The sequence below is a fragment of the Haliaeetus albicilla genome, chromosome Z (genome assembly GCF_947461875.1).
Source record: "Haliaeetus albicilla chromosome Z, bHalAlb1.1, whole genome shotgun sequence".
In the NCBI taxonomy this organism is placed as follows: Eukaryota; Metazoa; Chordata; class Aves; order Accipitriformes; family Accipitridae; genus Haliaeetus; species Haliaeetus albicilla.
The window spans coordinates 25,452,381-25,465,728 of record NC_091516.1 but is presented as its reverse complement, the minus strand read 5'-3'; the positions used below and the strand labels follow the sequence as shown (position 1 = coordinate 25,465,728).

The 13,348-nt window shown below is 42.4% G+C and overlaps 1 protein-coding gene across 3 annotated transcripts in view; it reads right to left on the bottom strand.

Moving 5' to 3' along the window:
• Positions 1-11,329, bottom strand: part of FOCAD (focadhesin) — a 134,954-nt gene extending 123,625 nt beyond the window's left edge. Inside the window, exons 1-6 of one of the 3 annotated variants that reach the window (XM_069777479.1) lie at positions 11,100-11,329; positions 10,459-10,556; positions 4,958-5,061; positions 4,426-4,514; positions 2,578-2,652; positions 923-1,077 (exon numbers count right to left, since the gene is read on the bottom strand). In XM_069777479.1, coding sequence (XP_069633580.1) covers positions 923-1,077; positions 2,578-2,652; positions 4,426-4,482 — 287 coding nt within the window. In that variant the 5' untranslated portion in view covers positions 4,483-4,514; positions 4,958-5,061; positions 10,459-10,556; positions 11,100-11,329. The remainder of the gene's footprint in view (positions 1-922; positions 1,078-2,577; positions 2,653-4,425; positions 4,515-4,957; positions 5,062-10,458; positions 10,557-11,099) is intronic. The other 2 variants (XM_069777476.1, XM_069777480.1) reach the window with 2 other exon arrangements.
• Between the last annotated feature and the right edge of the window lie 2,019 nt (positions 11,330-13,348).

Genomic DNA, 13,348 nt, shown 5'->3' with positions numbered 1-13,348 from the left:
AGCCTTAAACTGATTATGTGAAGAAGGGTTGAAAAACATGTATTGAATAGCATGGTTCTTGCAACCTCTATGTTAAGCCTACCAGCACAATACATCACAGGTGTAGCACCAATTAGCTGGCTTGGCTAAAAACAATTCTAGCATTCTCTAGCAAGAGAATAAGAAGGCTTAGTGCAGAAATCCAGTTAGCTGCCAAAATCCGAAGAGAGAAAAAGATAACCCAAGGAACTTTATAAGGTTGGTACATTTGAATGGAAACATCCTCCCAATCATTTGACTTCCCATTTATAAATTTTGCGCACTATGTCGTTTTCCCCCACAACTGCATTCTCTCAGTATGTTGCACAGGCAGTCTAGCTCAAAACACCTTTGTGAGATGTAGGCGTTATATCTGCAGATAAGAGGACGTAGCTGCAGAGGTAGGTAACGTGATTTCTTCCTCAGTAGACAAGGAAACAAAACCCAGCATTCCTAATCCACACACACAGTCTTATGGTGACTCTATCTGAGCAACGAGTTATTTGGACAGACCGATGAGAAAGTTATTTCCCTCCCCCATAACGGAAGTTGCTGCCATTTTCTTCCCCCTTCCCCATGATAAAGGCAACAAAACTAGGCAGTGCATTGATTTCTGAGGTTCCACAGTTCAAAGTTCAGAGCATTAGTATGAACTACTAACAATTTCAGCTTACATGCATAGGATACTCTATGACTTCTTAAGTCAGACCCATGCTGTCACACTGCCAAGATGAAAGCAACAGCCTTCAGCAAAGTAGCAGGGCAATGCCAGTCCTTAATGCCACAACTTATTTGAAGACACTGTCATCTACAGAACCTCTCCTCTTCCCCTGTATTTACAAGGGAAAAACAATGACTGAGAACCAGCTGACAAAGGACACAAGATTAGACAACCAAACACTACCTTGCTGAGGGAATTAGGTTGAGAGCTCCATGAAGAACATAGTTGAGCTCAGCATGTTTCTCTTCAACAAGTGCCACCAACCCCTCAGAGCAGGCTGTTCGCAAGGCAGCATTCTCACTGCAGCACTTCTCCCAAAGCAAGTTCAGAGCAGGAGTCTGAAGTCAAAAGCATGAGACACAAACAATGAGAAGGCTGACACCAATTTCTCTTCATTCATCTCAAACGCATTTTTAAGTAAAAACCTGCTCCACAGCTTCTCCTGAAGTCTCAGAGAGCACAGGAGAGGAAGCTGATGTACAGATTCTACATCCACGGAAGGCCTTTCCCAGGACAGCTCCTGCTTTCCTGCCCCCTACTGCCTATGCCTTCAGTAGGTACAGGAGTCTCTGAGAAAAGGGTAAGACAGAAGAATTTTTCAGCTGTGTCTATGCAGGTAGGCTATCATGAATTTCACTTTCCTTAAAAAGATCAAGATGTAATTGGAGACAACTCAGGAACTCCTATGTCAAGCTATGTCTACAGCAAGGTGTAGTGCAGACAGCTTAGAGGCAGGCATACAAAGGGCTATCCAGAGAGAAGTCATCTTTACTCACTCTATGTAGTCCTCAGTTCTCTCCATTTGCTAGTAAGCACAGAGATTTGGCAGTATCTATCAAAACTGCTGCTTGTTTTCATGCTAAATTTACATTCACAGGTTAGTTTGCTGACTTTGTAGCTTCCAAATGGAGAAACAAGGAATATTTTTAAACAACTGAACACTGCAAAACGCTCCTGAATAAAAAGGGAGCCTGTAACATCTAAGCGGCATAATCTTGTGCTTCTTAGCATGTTAGAAGGTGTTGCTGTATTTCATGGGACAGCAAATAGGAAGAGACAGCTTGTAGCTCAAAACAGAATGTCACTGAGGAACATCATTATGATTAGGACTGTTGGAGGAGCTTCTGTTAGAGAAACTACACACCTCCAACATTCCTTCACATCAAAACTCAGCATTTTTCAGGTTTGGGTTTGCTAGTTTGGGGGATGGTTTTAAGACTTCAGACTGGGAAGAAAAACCAACAATCATTTTCTGCTCATTTCTGTGCACCTTTTGGGGAAGTAAAACAGAGGAGAAAATCCTAACACCCCTCCTACACTGCTGTGACACTTGCAAATGCTAGCACTTCATATGCCTCTCAGTTAACAAGACAGATCTGCACTTAAGCAAGCTTAACTCAACTAAAAGGCAAATTATATAAGCTCTACTTAACTAATATGAGATATAACACCAATACAGGTGTGAGAAATGCCATACTTTTTGAAATTTTTATAGTGATGTAAAAGTCTTTCCTACTCAAGTGACAATGTCTCACCATATGGCACTTCACTTGCAGTAATGTAAACAAACTCAAATAAAACTCTCAAACTGAGCGTAGCTAGATGTTGGTATTCTGCAGCATTAAGACTTCTGCCATTAAGACTTCTGATGGAAGTAAAACTGCTTTTCCGATCCCAGAGATCTACTGTTTCTACCCGTACGTCCAGACACATATTGCTACCTACCTTAATTAACTTCTAGGATTTATTAAAATTACACAATGGGGAATGGGAAACCATAGAAAAATGTAAACACATATGGATGAGAGAGGAGACAGAAGTGAAAGAATGTCACAGACCTGGTCAGACGCCTGTCTGATCTTCTCCGAAGAAACATTTTCTTGCAATATTACAGCAATCAGATGACCCACTGCCTAAAAGAGAAAAAGAAATAAAAACCACATATGGATCAAGCATTATTTTTCAATTCTCCATTAGGAAGTATTTACACTGCTGTTGCATACGATCATTTTATCACGATTCGAAATACCGAACTTACTGGTATGGAAGCTGAAATATGTTTTACGGCCAAAAATTTCCATAATGGTGGCATACTACTTTTTACTGTTATCCTGAGGCAGAAGAGATCTTTTTTAGTGCACTTACCAAATGAATTCTATTATTTTTTCTTTTTCCCCACTTATAAGGGACTTCAGAAATTAATTCATACCCACATCCTTAAAACACTTTCATTACACTGGAAAAGGGGCATATGAATAGAAAGTGTTTTTTGCAGTAAGCTATACAGGAAAGTAAAAACGTGCATTCCAAATGTGCATTCCAAGAACTTGATTCACCAGTAAAACCTTTTGACCTACAAAACTATGCTCAAGTTCCTCACTTTGCTGATCCTTGTCTGTGTAGATTACACGCTCTGCAGAGCAGATGTCTTGGTTGGTCCCAGAAAGAGAAGACATGTCTCATGAATTTGAATCCTGGCCTGATGACAGTTTGAAGATTACAGCATGCTTTTCAGGGGTCACAGAATATAAGTGGAAACTAGCAAAATAACCAAAGCACAGCACAAAATCAGCCAAAGCACACCAGCAGTCCTTAATGATGTGTAGCTGTAGTGATGAGCCAAGACATTTCAGCAATACTTGTACCATGGGGACATTCTTCTGTACTGAAGAAAAATGAACTGGTTCAAAGATGCCGAGTCCTACTCATCAAGGCTAGTAATGATGTGAACTCATCTGCAGTACAAGACACTTCGCTAGACCTCAGATGAACTCTAGCTTTCAGGGACATGACTTCCTCTCCTAAATGCCAAGTTGAACACAAGTGGACTTCTGCATCTCTCTTTCAAACTTAATTATCATAAACCAAGGTAGATTGAGCTGAACTGAAAAGGCAACAGACACCAGGTTGCACAGACTGCATTCACATCAACTTATTCCATCAAACAAATGGCTACACGTTTAATCCTGAATTGAAAACAGGAACAGGAAGAAAACACAGAAGTTAGCAATGGTCTTACAGCCGAAGAGATACAGTTTTAATACTGAAATGAGAGATGGCCAAAGCAAGGAAGGTGTATTTTTTCAATAGAACCTATTACTTTCTTCCTTCCTGTCCATTAAAAACACTATAAGCACTTTATGCATATGAGAAAGTTTCAGGTGAACATGATCAGGAGCCAATGCATGGCTCTGAAAATAAAGGGGTTTGGTCTGCTGATCACAGTGGAGCTGTATGCAGTTATTCTTTGATCACAAACAAGACTGCAGTAGTTCATCAGCTCTCATCACACAGAAAGAAAACAGACCAGTCCTAAAGACAGTTCTATAAAGTACTGTCAGGTACTTCGACCCCACACATGACCTCTGGTAACTCCTGCCTTCTCTTGAGATCACAGGGTCACTAAAAACCATTTGGTCCCACTTAAACCTTTCAGTCCTGGAAAGTTTCTGATTTTCCTGCAGAGACTTTACAGCGATGAGCAATTATGTCCAATGTTTGGATTACATAGAGAGGGCAATTAGCATTTGTTTGCAACTTCCCTTCTTCTATGTTTTTCTGCCTTTGGAGTAAAGAAAACACCCCCCAAAAGTCTTCCTTATCACCTTTCTACAGTCAGGCAGCAGGCCTTGGAACAAAGGTTTCCACAGACAATGAAATTTGTTTAATGCTTTTAAAAAAATTACCTGTGACTGAATAAATGCATTAGGAAATTCAAAACGCTTCTTGATGTCATCCAACATTTTGGCTCTGTCCTATGACACTAACTCTCACTCTGCAACAGAGATGAAAAAAATATACTTCGGACTAGGAAAGAAAGCATGCTATTAGCCAGACAAAACCACACAAGATTTATGTTGTACTTAACAGCAGATGTAAGCATTAAAGCATTTTCTTCCCCCTGCTGAGTCTACCATATCACCTTGCTTTATGGGCTTAAATCCAAGAAATGCTGAATACTCATTGGTCTTGCACAAAGAATGGGTGATCAACATTTCTTAAAGCTGGAGCAAATATACAGTTCCATATGGCACAGCATATGTGTAGTCTGTGAGCATTTACCCTTGAGAGCATTTTAAGTATATCTCATTTACTTGAAAATGGGACAGCTCAAGAGAGTGTTCACAGTTTCTAAAACATGATTTAAAACGCAAAATTCTCCATAAATTTTTCAATTATTTCATGCAAAACCAGAAGTAAAACAAATAAAAGACCCACCTGTGAGACTGTAAATGGTAACTATAGTTAGGGGCTGGAACACTTGACAAAAACCCTCTTCTCTGTAAGTTGAAATATGCAGGCACCCACAAGCACACAGGAACCTAAATCGGAGAGAAATCAGAACTCAGGTTACCTTGTTGCACACCAGTGAAACTAATGGCCAACAGCAAATATTCAAACATTTCAGTTTACTGTAAACACACCTCCAGTCATTTGGGACGGCTTCCTTAAAAAAAAATAAAAAACCTAGCACTTGCTGAAAACCTAAGTGTAATCCATTGCAATAAGCACTGAGAAAACATATACATGTGCAATACTCCAATTTCAAGACATGCTATCGGTGTGATGCGTTCAGAATCTTGCCACTTATTTTTACAAAGACAGAATTAAACCCTGGAAACATGCAAATGCAGCATGTACTACAACAAATACTCTTCATAGCAGGAAAACTCAACATTAGTAGTTACCACCTCAATGAATATAAAACCCTGGCAGTTAAACAGCAAAATATTCCCACATACTTGTGAATTACATTTCTGAGAGTCTAGGATTAAAAAAAACCCTGTTGACTGCATTCAGAATTACGCCAGTATGGGTTTGTATTGTTTTAGAATACACTTAATTGCATTTTCAGACAATAGGTGTCCATATAATAAATGACTACATATTAAACTAGAGTTGACATCTTGCCTTTTTTTTTTTAAATAAATATAATCACTACAGCAAACAATTCCAGACATACCTAGATCTGTTGAGCATCTCTAAACTCCAGTGGATCTAGATGCATTCAGCCTCCTTCTATATACCAAGTCACAAAACCAACCCCCTCCAGTTCTACCTAACAAGCAGCAAAATGATGGAAGGCTCCTTCCCGGGTAGTTTTGACACAAACACACCAGAATTTTATGCTATCTGTCACCAGGTAATTTTTATCATTCATATTAAGAGGAGAAACTACAGTAGAGGATCATTAGAAGCACAGTAGATACTTTCAAAGGAAGCACAAACCGGTTATTGCATGTAGACTAGAAGTCTACTGCCCCTCCATCAGAAACAATTCCTCAATTTAAATCAATCTACACTAAACATCAACAAGATATTTACAAGGCAACACCAGTATCAATGCAATTTAATGAATTTAAAATACCATCTAAACAGTTCTTCGGTCCTTGGCATTCACCCTCAGCAAAGGCACGTGCATGTGCATATGGAATGCCTGGAAATTTTAAAGGATCAATGGATAACTAAGGCTGGCAGAGACCTAAGGATGCATCTAGCTCAACTTCCAGTTCCAAGGACATTCAGCCATGGGGTCAGACCAGGTCGCTCAGGTCTTTGTCTCATCAGGGCTTGAAAACCTCCAAGAACAGAGAAGGCAGCACCTTAGTGAGCTGTTCTGGTTGATAAAACCTTCCTCTTCATGACTAGCCTGAGCTTTTTTGCCACAGACTGCTGTGAAGAACCTGGCTGTGTCTTCCTCATCCCCCTCCCTTCAGTGCCAGGGCTTCTGTTGGGTACCCCAGAAGCTGTCCCTCCTCCTAGCTGAACCACCCCAGTCCCACAGCCTCTCCTCACAAGGCATGGGCTCCAGCCCTGCTGTTTCCACGGTCTCTCCTGAATTCATTCCTGCTGGTCAGTGTCCCTCCTGTACTGGGGGATCCAAAATTGGACGTGTCAGTAGAAGGTCTAACGAGTGCTGAGCAGAGGGGGGTAAATCCCACCCTAACCTGGTTCCTCAGGCTGTGCACTGTTCACACTGCCTGGGACACTGCCTGCCAGGGCCCATGGCCATCTCTGCAGAACTGCTCCCAGCCAGCCCATTCCCAGCCTGCGCTGTAAGGGCTGGTGCAAGACAGAGCATTTGTTATTATTGAAATTCCTAAGGCTCCCACCAACCTGTTTCTCTAGCCTGTCCAGAGGGAAGCCCTGCCAGCAGGCCAACATCCTACCTTTGACACAAGATCAATGCAGGAGACAGTGTTGAAAGCCTTGCTCAAGGTGAGGTAAATGATATCTACTGCTCTCCTCTTGTCTACAAATCCAGTTATTTTATCCTTTAGTAAAGGCAATCAGGTGGGTCAGGCATAATTTTCCCTTGGTAAATCCATACCCACGTTTACTCTTCCCAATAAGAATCACTGAATCAGAGCTTAGGTTGGAACAAAGATCTCCAGAGCTCATCTAGTCCAATCCGCTCATCAAAACTGGTCTGATTATATCAGCTTGCTCTATGCCAGGTCCAGTCAAGCCCTGAAAACCTCCAAGAATAGAGTGTCCCTCAGCAAGTTGTTCCAATATTCAACAACCCTCATGGTAAAAAAAGAAATATTTCCTAATACCTAATAGGAGTTTTAATTTGTATATAATACAGTTTTTATCCGTATATAGCCAGCTTGTGCCTGTTGCCTCTCGTCGTATTACTGTGCAGCTCTGAGAATAGCCTGGTTCCATCTTTTCTGCATCCTCCTACCAGATAGTTGCAAACGGCAGTAAAATCTCTCCTTTGCCTTCCCCTCTCCAAGCTGAACAGGCACAGCTTTCTTAGCCTCCCCTGTCCATTTTGTGCTACTGACCCCGATCATCCTGATGACCCCTACTGGACTTGCTCCAGCATCCTTCTTGTACTGGGGAGCCCAAATTCTGGCTGTAGCACTCCAGACGCTATCTCACAAGTGCCACATAGAGGGGAATAATCATGGTCACAGATGTCACATTCTTACTAATACAGCCAGACCCCCTGACTCACATTCATCCTGGTATCTACTAGGACCTCCTGATAAACCTTTTTTGTAAACCTGCTTCCTAGTCAGCCCCTGCCTGTATTGGTCCATGGGATTCTTTCATTCTAGATGCAAGACCTTGCATTGCTCCATGTTGAATTGTAAGAGGTTCCTGTCAGTCCACTTCTCCAGACTGTCCAGGTCCACCTGAAGAGCACCCTACTTACCAGTGCTTTGAACACTCTCTGCAATTTGGTGTCGGCCACAAATTTGTTGAGTGCACTCATCATCCAAGTCATTAATGAAGGCACTATACAGCGTTGCACCCACTACTGATGCCTGTGGGACACCATTCCTTGCCAGTCTGACCAGACTTTCCACCACTGATCACCACCCTTTCAGTACAACCACCCAGACAGTTTTTCACTGACTATACTGTCCACTTATCCAGGCCATATTTCACCAATTTGGTGACAGGGATGCAATGGAAGACTATCAAAGATCTTGGTAAAGTATACAATATCCACTGCCCTCCTCTTGTTCACAGCACAAGTAACCTCATTATAGAAAGCAACGAGGTTGGTCAGGCAGGCATGATTTGCCCTTGGTAAATCCATGCCAACTGCTCCTAGCCACACCATGTTCTTGCATTTAAAAATGGCTTCTACAAGGACAGGTTGCCCAACCTTCCCAGGGACTGAAGTGATATTGACTGGCTTGTAGTTGACTGGATTCTCCTCCTCCTTCTCATGCCCACAAGTGTGCTCCAATAGGACACACTCCAATGATCTTCCCATAGACCGAAGTGAGGTTGACATGCTGCTTGTACTCCACGCTGACCTTTTTGCCTTTTTCGAAAATAGGTCAACGTTTGCCTTTCTGCAGTCATTGCAGATCTCCACGACCTTTTGAATATTAACAGAGAGCAACCTCACAAGGGCATAGGCCAGCTCTCTTAGCACCATGAAAATGTCCTACTTTTCTATGTTCAACATTTTACTATTAATACATCAGTAAAAGCTCCTCTTGTTGCCCTTGACATCCCTTGCAAGTTTCAATTCGCACCGAGCTTTGGCTTTTCTAATGCCAACTCTGTATGCCCAAGCAGTGTTTCTAAACTGCAGCTCTGTAGACTGCTCCTGCTTCTGCCTCCTGTATGCTGCCAATTTTGCACTGGAGCACACTGTTTATTCTCCCAGTACAACTAGTTGGTTTCCTGAGTATTGTGATGGTCTTTTCTTGCACCTCATGCTGTGCTTGTAGCTCTGCCAGCTTTCCTGATCTCCTTCCCCCTCACAGGGTCCTATCAAAGCATCCCCCAAAGAAGTCTAAATGTGCTTTCCTGAACTTCAGGATCTGTACTCTGCTGCTGGCCTTTCTCATCCCACTCTTTGAGCTCTAGCCATTTACAACCAAAGGTACCACAAGGAAATAAAATCTCACTGTAGAAAGAAGGAAGAAAGCTGCACCCTCAGTTGAACAAATACCTGCATAGTTTCTGATCTAACTTTAGAACTGGGAACCAGATTAATGAAAAATAAAGATGCCACCTTGCACACTGCTGCAAAGCTTAGATGGCAATGCAATTGCATGACTGTCCTAGTTTCAGCTGGGATAGAGTTAATTGTCTTCCTAGTAGCTGGTACAGTGCTATGTTTTGAGTTCAGTATGTGAAGAATGTTGGTAACACTGATGTTTTCAGTTGTTGCTCAGTAGTGTTTAGTCTAAAGTCAAGGATTTTTCAGCTTCTCAAGCCCAGCCAGCGAGAAAGCTGGAGGGACACAAGTTGGCACAGGACACAGCCAGGGCACCTGACCCAAACTGGCCAACTGGGTATTCCATACCATGGGATGTCACATCTAGTATAGGAACTGGGGCGAGTGGGGGCGGGGGGATTGCCACTCAGGGACTAACTGGACATCAATCGGCAGGTGGTGAGCAATTGCACTGTGCATCATTTGTATATTCCAATTCTTTTATTATTAATGCTGTCATTTTATTAGTGTTATCATTATTAATTTCTTCTTTTCTGTTCTATTAAACCATTCTGGCCTCAACCCATGAGTTTTACTTCTTTTCCCGATTTTCTCCCCCATCCCACTGGGTAGGGGGGAAGCGGGTGAGTGGCTGTGTGGTGCTTAGTTGCTGGCTGGGGTTAAACCATGACAATGGCATTGCGAAAAACACAGGAATCCACTGCATCCCAGTCTAATGGCATTTTTTTGAAGAGCACATTAAAAACACATAGTATTGGAAACCTGACAAGCTAGAAATCCAATCTCATCACCCTTAACTACAAGAAGAAGTTCAAGCATCACAATGACATCATTGTTCAACAAAGCACTTCTGTCCATACTAAAGGAGTCTGCTGAGTGGGCAGGGATTTGCCTATTTGCTTAATACTAAGCAAGAAGTGTTCTCTTTCTTTAGAAATTACATAAAAGAATTAGAAGATATAAAATATAGGCAGGCTAAAACATTTAAGGGTCAAGTATTGTAAAGAGAGAAAAGAGAATAAAGCTTACTTTTACTACACTGTTTTATTATCTATTTCCTACATGGACTTTGCACAGGTACAAAAAGAAGAATGTTTTTTATCTTAAATACATACTTAGTAGAATATGTCTTCATAATTAGGCTGTTGAATGCTATTATTTCACATTAGCAGAACATAAAGTTAAATGCTATTTTATAGTTCTCCTAATCTATGCATATAATTTCATAGTGATTCATCTGTTCAAAAATAAGTCTTTCTTCTCACTATACATTATTTGGAACACTTACTTTCTCTCTGCTGACTTTGCACTCCCAAAGAAACAGATCACAGAAGATGATTACCAGCACTGTTGTCAGAGTACCATCAACATTTCATCCACCTGAGAAGAGGTAAGAAGTTCACAGACATTTAGCAAATTTAAAAATCACCAAAAGGAAAACCTTAAGGCAGTAGTACCCAGTCAAAGGGTAGCGGGTACTGTTCTTTGAAGGCTTTGAAGAGATAAGCTTTCACGTAACATTCATGTTGGCGTTTGGAGGTCAACCAAACTCAGCAGTTCAAGACTTCAATCAGAAAATGGTTAGGAATTGCTAAATGCATTCTTGAGCTGGGCACACCTCCCCATGATGCTATTTATTCATTTACACCCCACTTCTCAAAGCACCATTTCCAGTCTTCCCAATAGCAAATAACCTCCACAGAAACATCATACAATCATTTGTGCACTCTGAGAGCAATGATATAATGACACAAAGACAGTAAGAAGAACATGTTTAGGAGAAGCACAGCTGTTGCTGTTAGTAACTGCAGAGCCAAAAGATAATCAAAATCATTGTAGAAAATTCCAAGTATGATTTATAAAGCAAAATCTCAGCACTACCTAAATCTGGAGTTAAGAAAAAAAACAAACAAACAAACCAACCTTTTCTTACCCTAGCGTCTTGCTTTTTGGCACTGAAGGCATGAAAGCTGTAAAGATTAGGTCAAGACTTAAGACACTGTGAAAAGAAAGAAATAAAACAATAAGGTGAGGGGTTTTTCCTTTCTTCAGTTTAGGTAGCTACTTTAATTTGGAAACCACTTTCTATTAATTTAAAAAAAAAAATTTTGCACAACTGCTTTGTTGCCTTTAGGACCCGTGGTTACCACCTACTCTTGTCAGTATGCCAAGCCCCTTCTATAAATAGGTATAAGCATCAGTATTTCTTGCAGCCCCTTTCTTTCATTGCCAGGAATGGCACAATTTCCACACAATAATCCCAAGTACTGGAAAAGCAACAGCAGAATAGTGTTTCCTATTTTTCACTGTCTTTTACCACAGAAACAAGGAGGGCCAGGCCCATGAGAGCTGGTAAGGGTCTCTACAGCCTATCGACAGCAGTCTTGAATACTGACAGTAGTAAGCTTTAGCCCAGCTTACAACATTTGGGACAGCATTCTGTCTCAAAAAACCACTTAGCAGAATCTTCTTTAACATTAACAACTCAGAGCGTTGTGTAATTTATTTCCATGTTACAGCTGACAATTTAGCGTCAAGCAAAACAGAACCCTTGTAAAGGAAGCAGCATCACCCTGAAACACATCCATCCACATCCAAAACAAGATCCAGGTGAGCAGTTCATTCTCATTTCCCTGCTTCCAGAAATAAAAAAATAATACAGGAATACTATGAAAGGGAATAATTACCTTGCACATTCTTACAGTAGTCCTCTCCTAACATACTGCAAAGGACCCTGCCAAAATAGCTTGTCTCAGCAGACATACACTGGCTACTAAACATCCCCAAACTTACCCATGTATGTTAGCAGCCGACCTTGTTAAGCTGTAACTAATTACATCTCACTTCTCATGACATCTTTTTTTGTTCATTTGTCCTAAGTTTTTCCTATTCTCATTGCTGAAGAGGCACTCTCCACCATGAACCACACAGATAAAAAACATCCACCCCAAACAACCTGCCCCCCCCCCCCCCAAGATAAAAAAAAGAGACAAAGTATAAGAAACAGACCCTTGCTTGTTTTCCCAACATAATCAATGTGAATGATAAGCATCTGTGGTAGGTTGAGCTTGGCTGGCTGCCAGGTGCCCACCAAGCTGCTCTATCACTCCCCCTCCTCAACTGGACAAGGGGAGAAAATACAATGAAATGCTCACAGGTTGAGATAACAACAGGGAGAGATCACTTACCAATTACCATCATGGGCAAACCAGACTCAGCTCAGGGAAATTATTTTAATTTATTACCAACCAAATCAGACTAGGGTAATGAGAAATAAAAACAAGTCTAAAGACACCTTCCCCCCACCCCTCCCTTCCTCCTGGGGTCAACTTCAGTCACTCCCAACTTCTCTACCTCTTCCCCCCAAACAGAGAACAAGGGTTGTGGTCACACTCTTCCCCTGCTCCAGCATGGTGTCCCTCCCATGGGAGACAGTCCTCCACAAACTCCTCCAAGGTGGGTCCTTCCCATGGGCTGCAGTTCTTCAAAAACTGCTCCAGAGTGGGTCCTTTCCATGGGGCGCAGTCCTTCAGGAACAGACTGCTCCAGCGTGGGTTCCCCACGGGGTCACAAGTCCTGCTAGAAAACCTGCTCCAGCGTGGGCTCCTCTCCATGGGGTCACAAGTCCTGCCAAGAGGCACAGCCTCCTTCAGGCATCCACCTGCTCCAGCATGGGGTCCTCCCTGGACTGCAGGTGGGTATCTGCTCCACCGTGGACCTCCACGGACTGCAGGGGGACAGCCTGCCTCACCATGGTCTTCCCCACGGGCTGCAGGGGAATCTCTGCTCCAGCACCTGGAGCACCTCCTCCCCCTCCTTCTTCACGGACCTTGGTGTCTGCAGGGCTGTTTCTTTCACATTCTCACACCTCTCTCCCAGCTGCTGTTGTGCAGCAGTTTTTTTCCCTCTTCTTTAATACATTATGACAGAGGTGCTACCACCATCACTGACTGGCTCAGCCTTGGCCAGCAGCAGGTCTGTCTTGGAGCCAGCTGGCACCAAGGCTCCATCTGACATGAAGGAAGCTTCTAGCAGCTTCTCACAGCAGTCACTCCTGTAGCCCCCCCACTACCAAAACCTCGCCACACAAGCCCAATACAGCATCCTAGTGCTAAGGACAAGCACTGCTAAATGCAGCTGAACCAGACAGGGGTTGTCATGGCATTACACTT